At 32.5% G+C, this 14,273-nt stretch overlaps 1 protein-coding gene across 1 annotated transcript; it reads left to right on the top strand.

Moving 5' to 3' along the window:
- The first annotated feature begins 5,214 nt into the window (after positions 1-5,214).
- On the top strand, positions 5,215-8,119 carry LOC139525999 (heavy metal-binding protein HIP-like). The gene is made up of 3 exons (XM_071321184.1): positions 5,215-5,590; positions 6,161-6,301; positions 7,680-8,119. The coding sequence occupies exons 1-3, from the start codon at positions 5,260-5,262 to the stop codon at positions 8,087-8,089; spliced, it is 882 nt and encodes a 293-aa protein (XP_071177285.1). The 5' UTR covers positions 5,215-5,259; the 3' UTR covers positions 8,090-8,119.
- Positions 8,120-14,273: the final 6,154 nt, after the last annotated feature.

Here is a 14,273-nt window from a genome sequence, read left to right as displayed (position 1 = left end):
GGTTGATAAAGCTACGTAAAGTTTTTTTATAACAAATAAATATATCAAGCTTAGATAAATATTTCTGTAAAGAACTTTATCAATAATTGTTATAAATATCAATTTGATTCAAAAATCGTTTTTGCCTTAAATATACATGGTAAATTGTTTTAAATGCCTAGTTTTGTGTACACTCAACATACACAAGGCGTACAATGACTTTCGACAGCATGTATACAAAATATGATTAAAACTACATGTAAACATTGAGTTTTATGAATAGGAACGTAATTTTGTTTAGTTAATGTGTGTCTTGATTGTTTATTACTTCTACTGCATACTCGGAAGTCGGTTTAACGCACTTGTTTTCATATCATTTGTGTATGACTTAGTTGGATTGGTGGTCGTGAATAAGAACGTAATTTTGTTAAGATAATGTGTGAGATACATAACATCGATTGTAGGTCAATGTGACAAGGCCTATGTTTAGTTGACGTGTGAGTTACATAACACCGATTGTAGGTCAATGTGACAAGGCCTATGTTTAGTTGACGTGTGAGATACATAACACCGATTGTAGGTCAATGTGACAAGGCCTATGTTTAGTTGACGTGTGAGTTACAAAACACCGTTTGTAGGTCAATGTGACAAGGCCTTTGTTAAGTTGACGTGTGAGTTACATAACACCGATTGTAGGTCAATGTGACAAGGCCTATGTTTAGTTGACGTGTGAGTTTCATAACACCGTTTGTAGGTCAATGTGACACGGCCTCTGTTTAGTTAATGTGTGAGATACATAACATCGATTGTAGGTCAATGTGACAAGGCCTATGTTTAGTTGACGTGTGAGTTACATACATCGATTGTAGGTCAATGTGACAAGGCCTATGTTTAGTTGACGTGTGAGTTACATAACAACGATTGTAGGTCAATATATAACAGAAAATTAATAAAATTTGTTTTTTTTACAACAAACGATAACACATTTGACAATATCCGATGAGAATAACAAATGAACATCAAATCTAAACACATGGATTTTGGATGGCAAAATACCGTGACACGTCTTATAGCAATGCATATTCATTGGTCTTAGGTCGAATACGGAATAGATTTAAAAAGTTGAAATATACAACAAAGAATTCATAAGATCACTTTTACTGTATCAATACAGTATAATTGCACACTTTCAAGATATTTTATTAGATTGTAATGTACATATGATGTGATCTTAATTGTAAAAAGTGTAGGTATATGGCTACACCTTATTCGTGACTAGTTAACTTTATAAACTTCATGTATATACCCGCAAGAAAATTTTCAGACTCTATAGACCTTAAATATAACATGTTGGCTTAGTCAATCACCCGTTAGTGGAAGTACATGTAGTGCGTCATTTGTCAATTTGCTTTTTAAAAGGCGTGATTAATACTGGTGATGAAATGTAACCTCGGTTATGTTCAAAAAGTAAAATAACAAAAATACTTAAACTCGGGGAAATTTCAAAAAAGGACCGTTCATAACACAATAGCAATATCAAAAGTTTAAACACATCAAAGGAATTGATAACGACTCTCCTATTCCTGACTTGGTACAGGCATTTACTTATGTACAAAACGGTGGATTTAACTTGGTTTTATTAACTTTTTCATACTCTGGAAGATTGAATGGTCACCTGCTTATTGTTCAATGCTTTTTGTTAACGTGACGATCTGTAGATGTCTATAACATGTTTATGTTGTTTGTATCGTTTGGTTGTTATGTCATTCACATATACCCACATATGTTTGTTTCATTATTTCTAAGACTACAAACACTGATTTTTGTGGCGGATTTGTCTACTACAGTAGTTTGTACGTATGATAGTGAAAAGTAAGCAAAAAACGAACTCAGAGGAAATTTCAAAACCGAGAGTCCCTAATCAAATATCAAAATCAAACGATCAAACACATCAAACGAATGACAAACAACTGTCATATTTCTGACTTGATACAGTGACATTCAGTAGAAATTACTCACGACACATACTGAGTGATTTATTACATTTTTATGCAAGGACTCGGTATTTCTTCATCAAGGGTTTGTGTAGACGCAATGTTTAATGACTGAATATTTGCTTCATAACTTTAATTTGTTTATCTTCTCTATTTTCAAATTTGTTTTCTATTATAATTGAATGTTCATCAAAAAAGTAGTTTTGATATCAGCTGAAACATTTTTCTACATTCGATTTATAAGACAATCGAATATATATGAGGGTAACAAAAATCAGCCGGGTCTTACTTTATATTTTCGCAAATTTTATTGACATTTTCATGGAAGCATTGCCAAATATTTTATTTTGGAACATCTGTTTTTTAATAGCGAACGTTTTATGTTATTGCCACACTTTACCTTACCCATTCGATGCCTTAAATAAATATCAAAGTAAACATCAGTGTAAACAATATTTGCATAGTGTTTTATTGTTTTTGTTTTCTTCATGAGATATTCGCCAACATGTAAGAAATGATGATTTTTAGTTTAAGATGGGGGATAAATTTTAGAATTCACAAAAGAACACGGGAGATAAACAAGAAAAACTTGTTAGGATGGGTACTGCTATTGTCAAACTCTCCATCCAAGTTTCAATATATAATAAGATAACAATTATAAGTAAGGTATTCAACATAGAACCTTGGCCTACACTGAACAGCAATCTAACAAGACCCTAAATAACCAAATTGAAAGTAAAAAAAATTCAAACAGGAAAACTATGTCTAATTTATATATAAAAAACGTAGAAACACCCATGAACCACACTTACAAACGACAATCACTGAATAACAGGCTTATGATATAGGATATGTGATTCACACTAACAAACGACAACCACTGAACAACAGGCTTCTGATATAGGATATGTGCATACAAATGCAGTGGATTTAAAGGTTTTAACATGTCACAACCTTTGACCCTAACAGGCGACAGTGGTGTTACATTTTTAAATTACAAGACACATTATAATAAGATGTCAACTGAAATTGCTTAATTCGATCAAAAAGACATTATCACAAGCCCAGTAGTCAGCATTTTTGGGTTGACTAGAGTTATCATTGATACATGTATGTTCATAATAATAAATTAGCTGTTAACGAAAATTTGAATATTTGAAATTCTAAGGCTAATCTACATCAGGAATAGATTGCCTTAGCTTTTTTGGCAAAACTTTTAGGAATTTCTGTTCCTCAATGTTCTTTAACTTCGTTCTTTATTCTTTTTGATTTTTAGCCATGGCGTTGTCAGTTTGTTTTGGATTTATGAGTTTCACTGTTTCTTTTGTATTTGTCCTTTTAAACATGTTTTTTATACGAGCGTCACTGATGAGTCTGTCTTTTGTAGACGAAACGCTCGTCTGGCGTATATATAAAATTTTAATCCTGGTATCTATGATGAGTTTATTTAAACAAAAACAAGTAAACATACACTGCACAAATACGTTTGATCTATGACAAAATATAAATAAAGTATTGATACGAATGTGCCTATAAAAAAAAAAACGATACTAGTGCTACTCTGACTTCTCTTGAACTGAATTTTAATGGGCGTATTTTTATGTGTTTACTTTTCTACATTGGCTAGAGATATAGGGGAGGGTTGAGATCTCATAAACATGTTTAACCCCGCCGCAATTTTTCGCCTGTCCTTAGTTAGGAGCCTCTGGTCTTTTTTAGTCTTGTGATTTTTAATTTAAGTTTTTTGTGTATAATTCGGAGTTTAGTATTACGTCCATTATCACTGAACTAGTATACATATTTTTAAGGAGTCAGCTGAAGGACGCCTTCGGGTGCGGGAGTTTCTCACTACATTGAATACTCATTGGTGGCCTTTTGCTGTTGTCTGTTCTAAGGTTGGGTTGTTGTCGCTTTGACACATTCCCCATTTCCCTTCTCAATTTTAGTAGTAATAAATAGGATGTAAGATCAGATCAGTATCAAAAAAACAACTTTAACCTGGCATAAGATGGCGTTAAATATCAACGTACATAGAAAAACAATTTTAACATAGGTTCCAGGTAAACATTTATTACGAATTTAATAAATTTGTTGTTCAGAGTACAGATGTGAAAATTTATAATCATACTTGATACTTATCAAGTGAGAATAGCAAGAAAAAATGAGACGAGATATAACATATAATAGGTAAACATCGCGTTACACACATGTTACATAAATGCATTACAAATTGTGTCAACAGGTCAAATCAACATGCAAGTACGATTTAAGAGTACTAGCAGTTACTTTTGAGTCTTTTGTTGACAAAACCCGCGTCGGGCGCAAATATATTTTTTTAATCCGGGTATCTATAATGAGTTTATTCATAGAAAGCTAGTCAAATGGAAAAAAATTATTAATACATTTTGAGGAATGAAACAATTAAACATTAAACATAATGTCAAAACAATGTTTAGTTTCTGATGTCATCTTTGTGGTTCAGTGGTTTCCTACAAAATCTTCTGTATGGTACAAAAAAATCAATCCATGACATAAGATCATCATATGCACGTAAAAATATAGAAAAAGCTACGAAACAGCGTTTTATTGCTTTTTTTCTTCTCAACTACACAGCATTTGGTCCGAGTACACAGTTATTTCGTAGTTAATTTCTTCTAGACAATAAACGAAAATAAAAAAAAACAAAACACCTGCACCTTCTCGATAATATTTCAACAGTGTGTTGTCCTACCTTTGGGACAAATTATATCAAAATAATAGAAAAACGTCATCGAGTAATTCAAAATAAGGACAATGGTTTGTTAAGGGGTTCTTGAAGTCTTTTGACAGCTTCCGAAGTGCATTTTTTTTCCCTTTTTCAGCTGGACCAAATCACTACTTTACTTTAAAATTCATGACCCATACATTTTTACAGTGTAATTTCATCCCCCAACTTGCTATTTTAGGCATTGAACATGAACAAATACATTCGGAAGGGGTTAATTAAAAAAATTGGCAAGTAACACACTGTCCACACTAGGTACTAGGTACTACGATAATCAAAGAACGATAACTGTGTACTCGGACATAATATAACACGGAGCAAAATACTCTCAACGTACTGTAATTTTAATTAGGACTGGCACAATACTGGTTTAAGCCGAATTCTTTGTAAATGCCGATCATGCCACACCTATGAATTGAACAACAAGTCCAGGACATAACAATGCATGTCTTATCAATAATTGAGTTGTATTTAACAATATACAACCTATGTTCCTTACAGTGATAAGAAACCATTATAAAAATGGTGTTTGATTTTAAATTAGTTATATACTGTTTCCTTTGTAACTGTCTTTCAGGTATTTATGCAGACATCGGTGGGGTCAATGGTGATGTTTCTCAAATATGGAAAGAACTAAATGAACTCAAGACTGTTCTTTTAGAAACCAGGCTGGACCTGTCAAATACTAAAAAAGAATTTGAAGATTCGAAGGAGATCCTAGATCAGGAACTTGCAAACACAAAACAGACTCTCAAAGACACAAGACAAGACCTTGCAGAAACAAAAAGAGAACTGAACGAGATAAAGAAAGTGACATACAGGAGTAAAGCGCAATTTGACGAAATTCATAAAGGTAAGTTTTAACGATTTCAAAATAGTATTGAATTTGAAAGGCAGGTACTGCTATCCATATTCCTATACTTCATGTTACTTGATTTGTTTAAGAAAGACATATCGTTCCTTTTTTGTTATTAAAGTGTGAAGTACAAAAAAGTAAAATCACAAAAAAATGAACTCCGAAGTGAATTTAAAACGGAAAGTTCCAAATCAAATAGCAAAATCAAATGATTATACAAGATTTTTTGTTCAAAGAAAATTGGTAGACTTTTCAAAACAATATCTTTGAATTCAAGATTTGATTTAAAATTCTGATAACTAATAAATTTTACAGTGCTAAACATGATATCAGAACATAACAAAAAAGTAATATATTTTTAAGAGTGTTAATATTTAGATCTAAGATATAAGTTAAACAGCCATTAAGAATCAATGAATGCGTTCTGATATTTTTAGATCAAGCTAGAAAATAACAATTATCTTATGATAGATTTACTCTTTATTATTTTTTTCGGTTTCAACATCAGGTATATTTTAGACCGTATTACTTTATCTCTTCAGTTATATGGAACATATTTCCTTTCAGGAAATGATCAAAAGAGATTTCTTGATACTGCTAATGAACTGCATGAACTTCAAATAGATATGCAGAATATGCATCAGCTACAAGTAGATGTACAGAATCTGGAAGCCAAAATGGCAGCTGTCCAATCACAAGTCAAAATCAGTAAGTAAAATGAATAAGTATGTATCAAAATGTTTCTATACCGTAAGTGACAGACATGGTTAATAGCATTATATAAATGTATGGCGATTTTGGATAGTATATATCAGTATGCATCGCTGCAATGTCCAGTGTTCGCCGGCACCAAGTCAACCTATGCATGATATTATTTTTACATCAATATCATATATGGCATTAGTTTAGTGATGCACTAAATCCATTCTGAAATATGATAACCTTGCCGGTCTCAAACATGCAAAAGAGAACAAGATAAATTAGACAATGTACGCTAATGTGTATATATATATGCATGTATTATCCACCATGCAAATAATGACACAGTCAAAACCGTCATGATAAGGATTAAAACATCACGTTAAATTTTAAGATCATATGACTTTACTGGTGTCTTAAGGTAATAGACTGGGAACAAAATGTATCTCGTGAATTCATTCACCCGTAGTACATATAGTGCAATTTCAAATCATATAATATCAACGGAAGAAACCTATTGATTAGACCACATATTGTTTTAAGGTATAAAAGTATGGAAATACTAAAAGAGAGAGGATATGATACCAGAAGGACGTTCAAATTCATAAGTCGATAATAAAAGGACAACGTCATGGATGGCTAAAGAGAAAAATACTATCAGACAAACACAATTTCACGAAACACAAAACAAAAAAAAAGCAACACGAACCCCAACAACACCTGTCGGCATTCATAGTTGTTCCATATATAAGAATGAGCTCCTCATGTGACACCGGAGTCGTTTTGCTCGTATTAATTTATTCGTGTTGAAGGCCGTACTTTGATTTAATTTATGGTTTGCATTTACAAATTGCAACTTGGATGAAGAGTAGTCTCATTGGAATTCATACCTTATCTTCTTATATATTTAAACCCGGTATTAAGTCTAATTCGTAATTTCACATACATACGGGAAACGGTGGCGTCCATAAAACTTACAATACGATGATTTCAACTTCATCACTTTGAACTCTTGTTTTGATATCTTCTTTGTGAACAGCAACCCACTACGAAAGAAATCGTTAAAGGGAATATAAGCAATTGAATATATTATCAACTTGGTCATGTATTCTGTGTGCAGATACTCCTGCGCTTATTCCTATAGAAATGGAAAGTTTACAAAGTTGAAATCATCACTTTTGTAGTAAAGCCTGGTTTTCAACCGACCCTATTTATCAATGTAAATGACCTTGATATATTTTAACTATGGATTATTTTCAGTTTCAGTATCAATCATACATATTTATCAAACTGAAACATTGAAAACATATATCAATACTTTATATTTAATTATACATATCATTGCTTTTCAAAGTAATTTTAGAATGACATTTTTTTGTTGTTGTAGGTAAAACGCCTAGAATAGGATTTACGGCCGTCCTAAGTAGAGACGTCTTTAATCTTGGTGACGATCAAATTATCCGCTTTGGTACAGTGTATACAAACGAAGGAAGCGACTACAACAGTCTAACGGGAATTTTCACTTGTGAAATTCCAGGACTATACGCTTTTTATGTTCATACTTTGGCCGAACCTGGAAAACACCTTGAAACAGAAATTACTAAAAATCTTCAACACATGGCATACACTTATGCAAGGGATAAAGAAGCATATTCCTCCGGCAGTAACATGGCTGTGATGACACTCCAAAAAGGTGATACTGTACTGGTCAGATCTAATGGCAGTCAGCATGCTCATAATGGATCAGTGATCGACTCCGGGTATACATCCTTCTCTGGGTTCCTGATTGCACCTTGAGAAAAACGACATAAATATGCTTTCAAAATATTTACGTTTTTTTGTCATTATTTGTAACGGAGATAATATAATAGAGTTACATTTCATTTACATCCTTGTGTCTATCATACCTTTATTTGACACTGGACGTCAGGCAAACAATCAATCAATAGAAAAATTCTAATAGCAGCAAAATCATAAAGTCGAGATTAAACCTCATACAAATACTTACATGGAAACTCAAACAAAATTTATAGATTATCGTCAGGCATTTCAACGAGATTGATTTTTCGTTTTAGCCGAAACGGCGAAGAGCAATCTAATTGAGATGACCGATGATACTATGTTTATGGCTATTTTACCTGGGACGACGTTGTTTATTTCATTAACTACGGTACATGCATGACAAAGAAAACGAGTAATATGGTTAAACGTAATAACACAATTATTTCCATGTTCTTGCGTATAATACCACGTATTTTCTTTTTAAGTTGACATTTTTCTAAAATTGTTTAACATTTCACAGCGGTTTTTATACTTTTACTTTAATTATCCATCCCTGAAAATGATATTCCTGGAAGGATATACTGCGTTGATCAGATTTCGAGACAGTGTGCATGCTCAATAAAGGTATTTGTACTAAACGATATTAATAGCCATTGTTCAAAATAAAGGTTGAAAACCATTATGAAAATGGTCGATAATTTTAATTTAGTCAGCATATAGTACTTCCATTCCTGATAAAGAAAACTTAAGTAAACAAAATGCAAGGCGCATATAGAAACAACACTGTAAAAACCTCTTGCATCTGAATCGAACGTCAAACCACACCTGCATTAGGTACTAGTACACTTAAAAAAAACAACAAAAACACGATAGTGGAACCCTGTCACGTCAAAATTCATACCCAAGATAACAAAAATAGTACGAGGACAAATAAAGGGAAAAACTGTGAAGTAAAATAAAGATGCACTTCAGCACCTGCAAATTTTAAACAATACCATCGTGTATTACGTGTAGAAAGTATACATTGAATTATTATGAAGTAGGTCTTGGTTATTTCAAATTACCCCCGTCTTTTTCTCCCATTTTTTTCCAAGAAAATTAAAACACGATTCCGGGAATGTGACTGTTGGTTTTTGAATTGAGAATTTACAATTTATGATTGATGATTTTTACCATTGAATATCTTTGAACATGAAATATCAAAGGTACAAGGCTTGTAATTTGATACGCCAGACGCGCGTTTCGTCTACATTGGACTCTTCAGTGACGCTCAGATGAAAACACCACTCCTCTCTCTTTTTTCTGAACCAATACATTTATCAAAGAATGACTGTTTCCCCTTATCAGAACTGTTTGATTTTATAGTCAAGCAAAGCAACCTTTGAACGTGTTTGCCGTCAGTAAGAAATACTTAAGCGAAATCATAATCGTTCAATATATAGGAATTGGCAAGTTGATTTTAGGTATTGATACCAAACTATTACTAGGTGTTTCATGGAAATGTTCTGAGTCTATCCGACAGGTTAGGATAACAATATATCATCATAGATACTAAAATTCATATGCTGGTTTTTCCCCAGACGCGCCTTTCTTCTACAAAAGACTCATCAGTGACGCTTGAAGAAAAAGACGCCAAATTAAGTCACAGAAAGAGTAACGAGGACCAAAAAAAAATTCTGAAAAGTTTTGCCATTACCACTAACTAAGGTAATCTATTCCTGAGTTTAAAAAAAAAGACTAAATACAATACAGTAGTCACGTGTTGATAATCACCGTCGAAAGAAACAGACAGCTTTAAGAAAACTTATATGTTCTGTTATGTCCGTGTAAGTATGTCTCAACCGACCTTTATTTACGTTGGAGCTCAGCATTACGTTGAATGAAATGGATTTGACTATAACAATTTGATATAATTGTAGTAAAAGTATATGTAAAAACCAGATAAATATATGTACATAAGGGACTAACAGAGAAAGCGTGAAAAGTATGTATCTTTGGTAACACTATATGTATATATATAAATATATATATATTCAAATTATACAATTGTATATTTCATTGTTATTGTTAAAGATTTACATATATTTTTGTTACCCTGCTACAATGACCGTAACTACAACTACTTAGTATACATAAATCATTCTGTGTGATGTTCCATTATTGAGGGACATTAGGTATACGTAGGAAGCGTTGATCAAGTGGTGATGAAGACAATAATAATTCATTTATATGTTTTGTATCATGCACCTTTTCACTGAACTAGAACACATTTGTATTTGGGGACCAGCAGAGGCAAAACGCCGGATGTGTGATTTTTTTCGCGTGTTGAAGTCCCATTATTGAATTTCGGCTGTTTTCTGCACTTTGGTCGAGTTGTTGTCTCTTTAGCATACTCCGCATTTGCATTCTCAATTTAACCATCAAATTTTGCTAATGCCATTGGTCGAATACGATCGCGAATACAGCAGTTATAACATACCTGAAATCTATGCATGATATCAATTTTACTGTATCGATAAATTAAGTTGCTAAATTAAAAAATATTACATTAGATTTTAATTTATCTGTATATATGATATGATCTGTGATTTTAATTGTATATTTAGGTGTAGGAGTATGACTGCACCTCACCTGTGACTAATAATCGTAACAAAAAATAACAATTTCCATTAATGTACTAGTAGGTAGGTAAATTCAGACAAATGTCCTACTGAAGATAACATCTAACGTCAAATTTTAATAAAAAATTAAGGAGAATATTCTCCAGGTTTTATTTTTAATGTACTTAAATCCCTCCCTATATTCATATCTTTACTTGTCAATGGCGTATGTTAATGCTTTTTGGTTAATTTGATCAATGATATTGATGATGTGTTCTGTTTAATCTATTGATGACTGTGTTGAACTACTGTTGAGGTGACACCGCTTTGTTGTTGAAGGTTAATATTTATATTGTCGTGGTTATTGATTAAACCGTTTGCGTTTTGTGTATATTAATCAATGCCAAAATGCACTTCACCTTTTATGTACGTTATCATATTTTTTTCAGACTTGTACTAGTTATTTCTGCATCTTTCTAAATATTTTTGTCCATCTAATGAGTTAAGCCTTTTTCAACTGATTTTTATAGTTCGTTCTTATGTTGTACTGTTATACCACTGTCCCAGGTTAGGGGGAGGGTTGGGATCCCGCTAACATATTTACCCTGCCACATTATTTGTGTATGTGCCTGTCCCAAGTTAGGAGCTTGTAATTTAGTGGTTGTTGTTTGTTTATGTGTTACATATTTGTTTTTCGTTCGTTCGTTCATTTTTTTATTTTTATTTTACATAAATAAGGCCGTTAGTTTTCTCGTTTGAATTGTTTTACATTGTCTTATCGGGGCCTTTTATAGCTCACTATGCGGTATGGGCTTTGCTCATTGTTGAAGGCCGTACGGTGACCTATATTTGTTAATGTCTGTGTCATTTTGGTCTTTTGTGAATAGTTGTCTTATTTAGCAATCATATCACATCTTCTTTTTTATATAATCTTCGTTGCTTTTTTTTTATATTTTACTGTTGTTTACTGGTGGTTTTTTTTAGTACATACAATGTATGAGTGTCTTGTTCGGTCCTTTACAAAAACATTAAAAACGACAAGACAGATAACAGCCAAATTTGTACATATCCATCAACAGAAATAAAACTATGCATCGATAGGTTTAATGATATATGATATAAGTGAGTTTGGGGGAATTTTCAAACTAAATTCTCTGAATTTGTTTTTCTTGCGTGGGTCACAAATATTCGAAGATTGAGGAAAACTTGCTTTGAAATCGATATTTGAGTTCGTGGTTTTGGCAATGTCTGCATACAAACCTTTATAAAATGTTAAATGTATATGCGTTGTTCACACGTACCTAAATGTCATCAAAAATTGGTATCCCACCATATATAATTGATCGAGAGTATGGGCAAAGCCATTTTTTATATATATTATTCGAATTATTCGTATTCCTTTCACAATTGATTGATACATAGTTTTTGAGGGATAGCTTATAACAATTTAAAAGGGAAAAAGAAAAGAACATTGTTTTAAATAGGACAAATAGCAAAAACAAACAGTGAGTTCATTTCAAAATGCAATTTCAATGTGTAATAGAGCACTTTTAATTATTTTAAAAAGCGTTGTTTTTCTTCTCATTGAAAGTTAGGAAATCGTGTCTGCAAACAACTGCACCAGGTGAAGTTTATTCTTTCAGAAAAGACCTGCAATATTTGCTTTGTTACACAATTTCGAGCTTTGCAAACAACCAAATTGGAACACAGAAAGAAACAAGAACAATTCGCCCTTTTCTGATGGTGCATACACATTAGTTTTCGACTTTATATGCCACTTTGCCTCATATTCTTGCTAAGAAAAAAATCACACATCTAATGAAATTGATATTTAAAAAGTCCGAGTACGAATACATATGTTCAAACTCTTTTTGTTCATTTTTATAGCAGCAACAAACAAAAGAACTATGTCAATTGGACATGCTTTGATCCTATATCTGCCGTTGAATTTCTTCTAGATGACATTGTTGTTCGCTTTGGAGATTCCATATATCGTCAAGTTATCGGAGTTTCAATGGAGACTAGCTGTGCACCACTTATTGCGGACCTGTTTTTTTTTTTAATTTTTGTATTGGTATGAGTTACAATTTATGACTAAAATCAGCACAGACCCATCAAAACAACGTTTGATACAAAAATTTAGCAATACTTTTAGATATTTGGATGATATATTGACTCTCGATAATGACGACTTTAGTATTTATACTAAAGAAATGTATCCTGTTAAACTACCTTTTAAATAAAGCTAATACTAACAACGACCACTGCCCTTTCCTCGATCTTGATATCTATATTATTAACGGCAAGCTTAATACACAAATTTATGCTAAAGAAGATAATTTTTTATTTCCTATCGTTAATTTTCCATTTTTAGATGGTGACTTTCCCTTGACACCATCTCATGGTTTTTATACATCTCAACTTGTATGATTCGCTCGTGTATGTAACAACGTATTAGATTTTAGCGAGAGAAATTTATGTATTACTGAAAAATTATTACACCAGGGTTTCCGTTATCACAAACTAGTCAAAACATTTACTAAACTTTATCATCGGTACAAGCTATCATTCGTAAATATAACTCAACATGTAGACATCTTATATATTCAGGTATTTCACATCCAATCTTTTATAATAATATTCTTTACAAAGCAAAACAAATGTCAGTATTCACCTCAAAAGCTAACAAAACCTCCAAACAGACTTATTAAGGAGAGGATATAGTTACGATACTGGTGTCAGGTCATTAAAGATAGCATATTTTGGCTTTAATATTGATTCACTTATATGGTCTTTGCATCGAAATTAAATATGTGTATTCTAAAACCAGTTGTTGGCATGACACGGGTACTGTTCTTCTCATATATTTTATGATGGTATAATACTAAATTCCTAACGGGAAATATTGTGCTTGCTATTCATACGATGAAGACATAATCTTTCAATCAGTTTAATTGAGGTCTGGAGCTCGCATGCCAGTAAGTGCCAATATTTCTTTGTTAATTTATATATTATTGTTTAGTTTCTTTTGTTACCTATTTTGTAATTGGACTCGGACTTCTCTTAAACTGAGTTTTACTATGCCTATTGTTGTGCGTTTGATTTTTCTACATTGGTTAGAGGTAAAGGGGAGGGTTGAGATTTTAAGAAAACATGTTTAACCCAGCCGTATTTTAGCACATGTCCCAAGTCAGGAGCCTCTGGCATTTGTTAGTCTTGTATGATCTTTCATTTTAGTTTCTTGTGTATAATTAGTTATCAAAGGTATCAGGATTATAATTCAATACGACAGACGCGCGTTTCGTCTACATAAGACTCATCAGTGACGCTCAGATCAAAACAGTTAAAAAGCCAAACAAATACAAAGTTGAAGAGCATTGAGGACCCAAAATTTCAAAAAGTTGTGCCAAATACGGCTAAGGTAATCTACTCCTGGGCGTAAGAAAATCCTTAGATTTTCGAAAAATTCAAAGTTTTGTAAACAGAAAATTTATAAAAATGACCATATAATTGATATTCATGTCAACACCGAAGTGCTGACTACTGGGCTGGTGATACCCTCGGGGACGAAACGTCCACCAGCAGTGGCATCGACCCAG

This window comes from Mytilus edulis, chromosome 6 (assembly GCF_963676685.1).
Source record: "Mytilus edulis chromosome 6, xbMytEdul2.2, whole genome shotgun sequence".
In the NCBI taxonomy this organism is placed as follows: domain Eukaryota; kingdom Metazoa; phylum Mollusca; class Bivalvia; order Mytilida; family Mytilidae; genus Mytilus; species Mytilus edulis.
This window is presented reverse-complemented; position numbering and strand designations above follow the sequence as displayed.

Bases quoted from the DNA above. Each gene is read 5' to 3' on its own strand.
- LOC139525999 (XM_071321184.1), top strand. From the start codon at position 5,260: ATGGTGTTTGATTTTAAATTAGTTATATACTGTTTCCTTTGTAACTGT. The intron at 5,591-6,160 runs GTAAGTTTTAAC...ATTTCCTTTCAG, and splicing joins ATTTGACGAAATTCATAAAG to GAAATGATCAAAAGAGATTT. The intron at 6,302-7,679 runs GTAAGTAAAATG...TTGTTGTTGTAG, and splicing joins CCAATCACAAGTCAAAATCA to GTAAAACGCCTAGAATAGGA.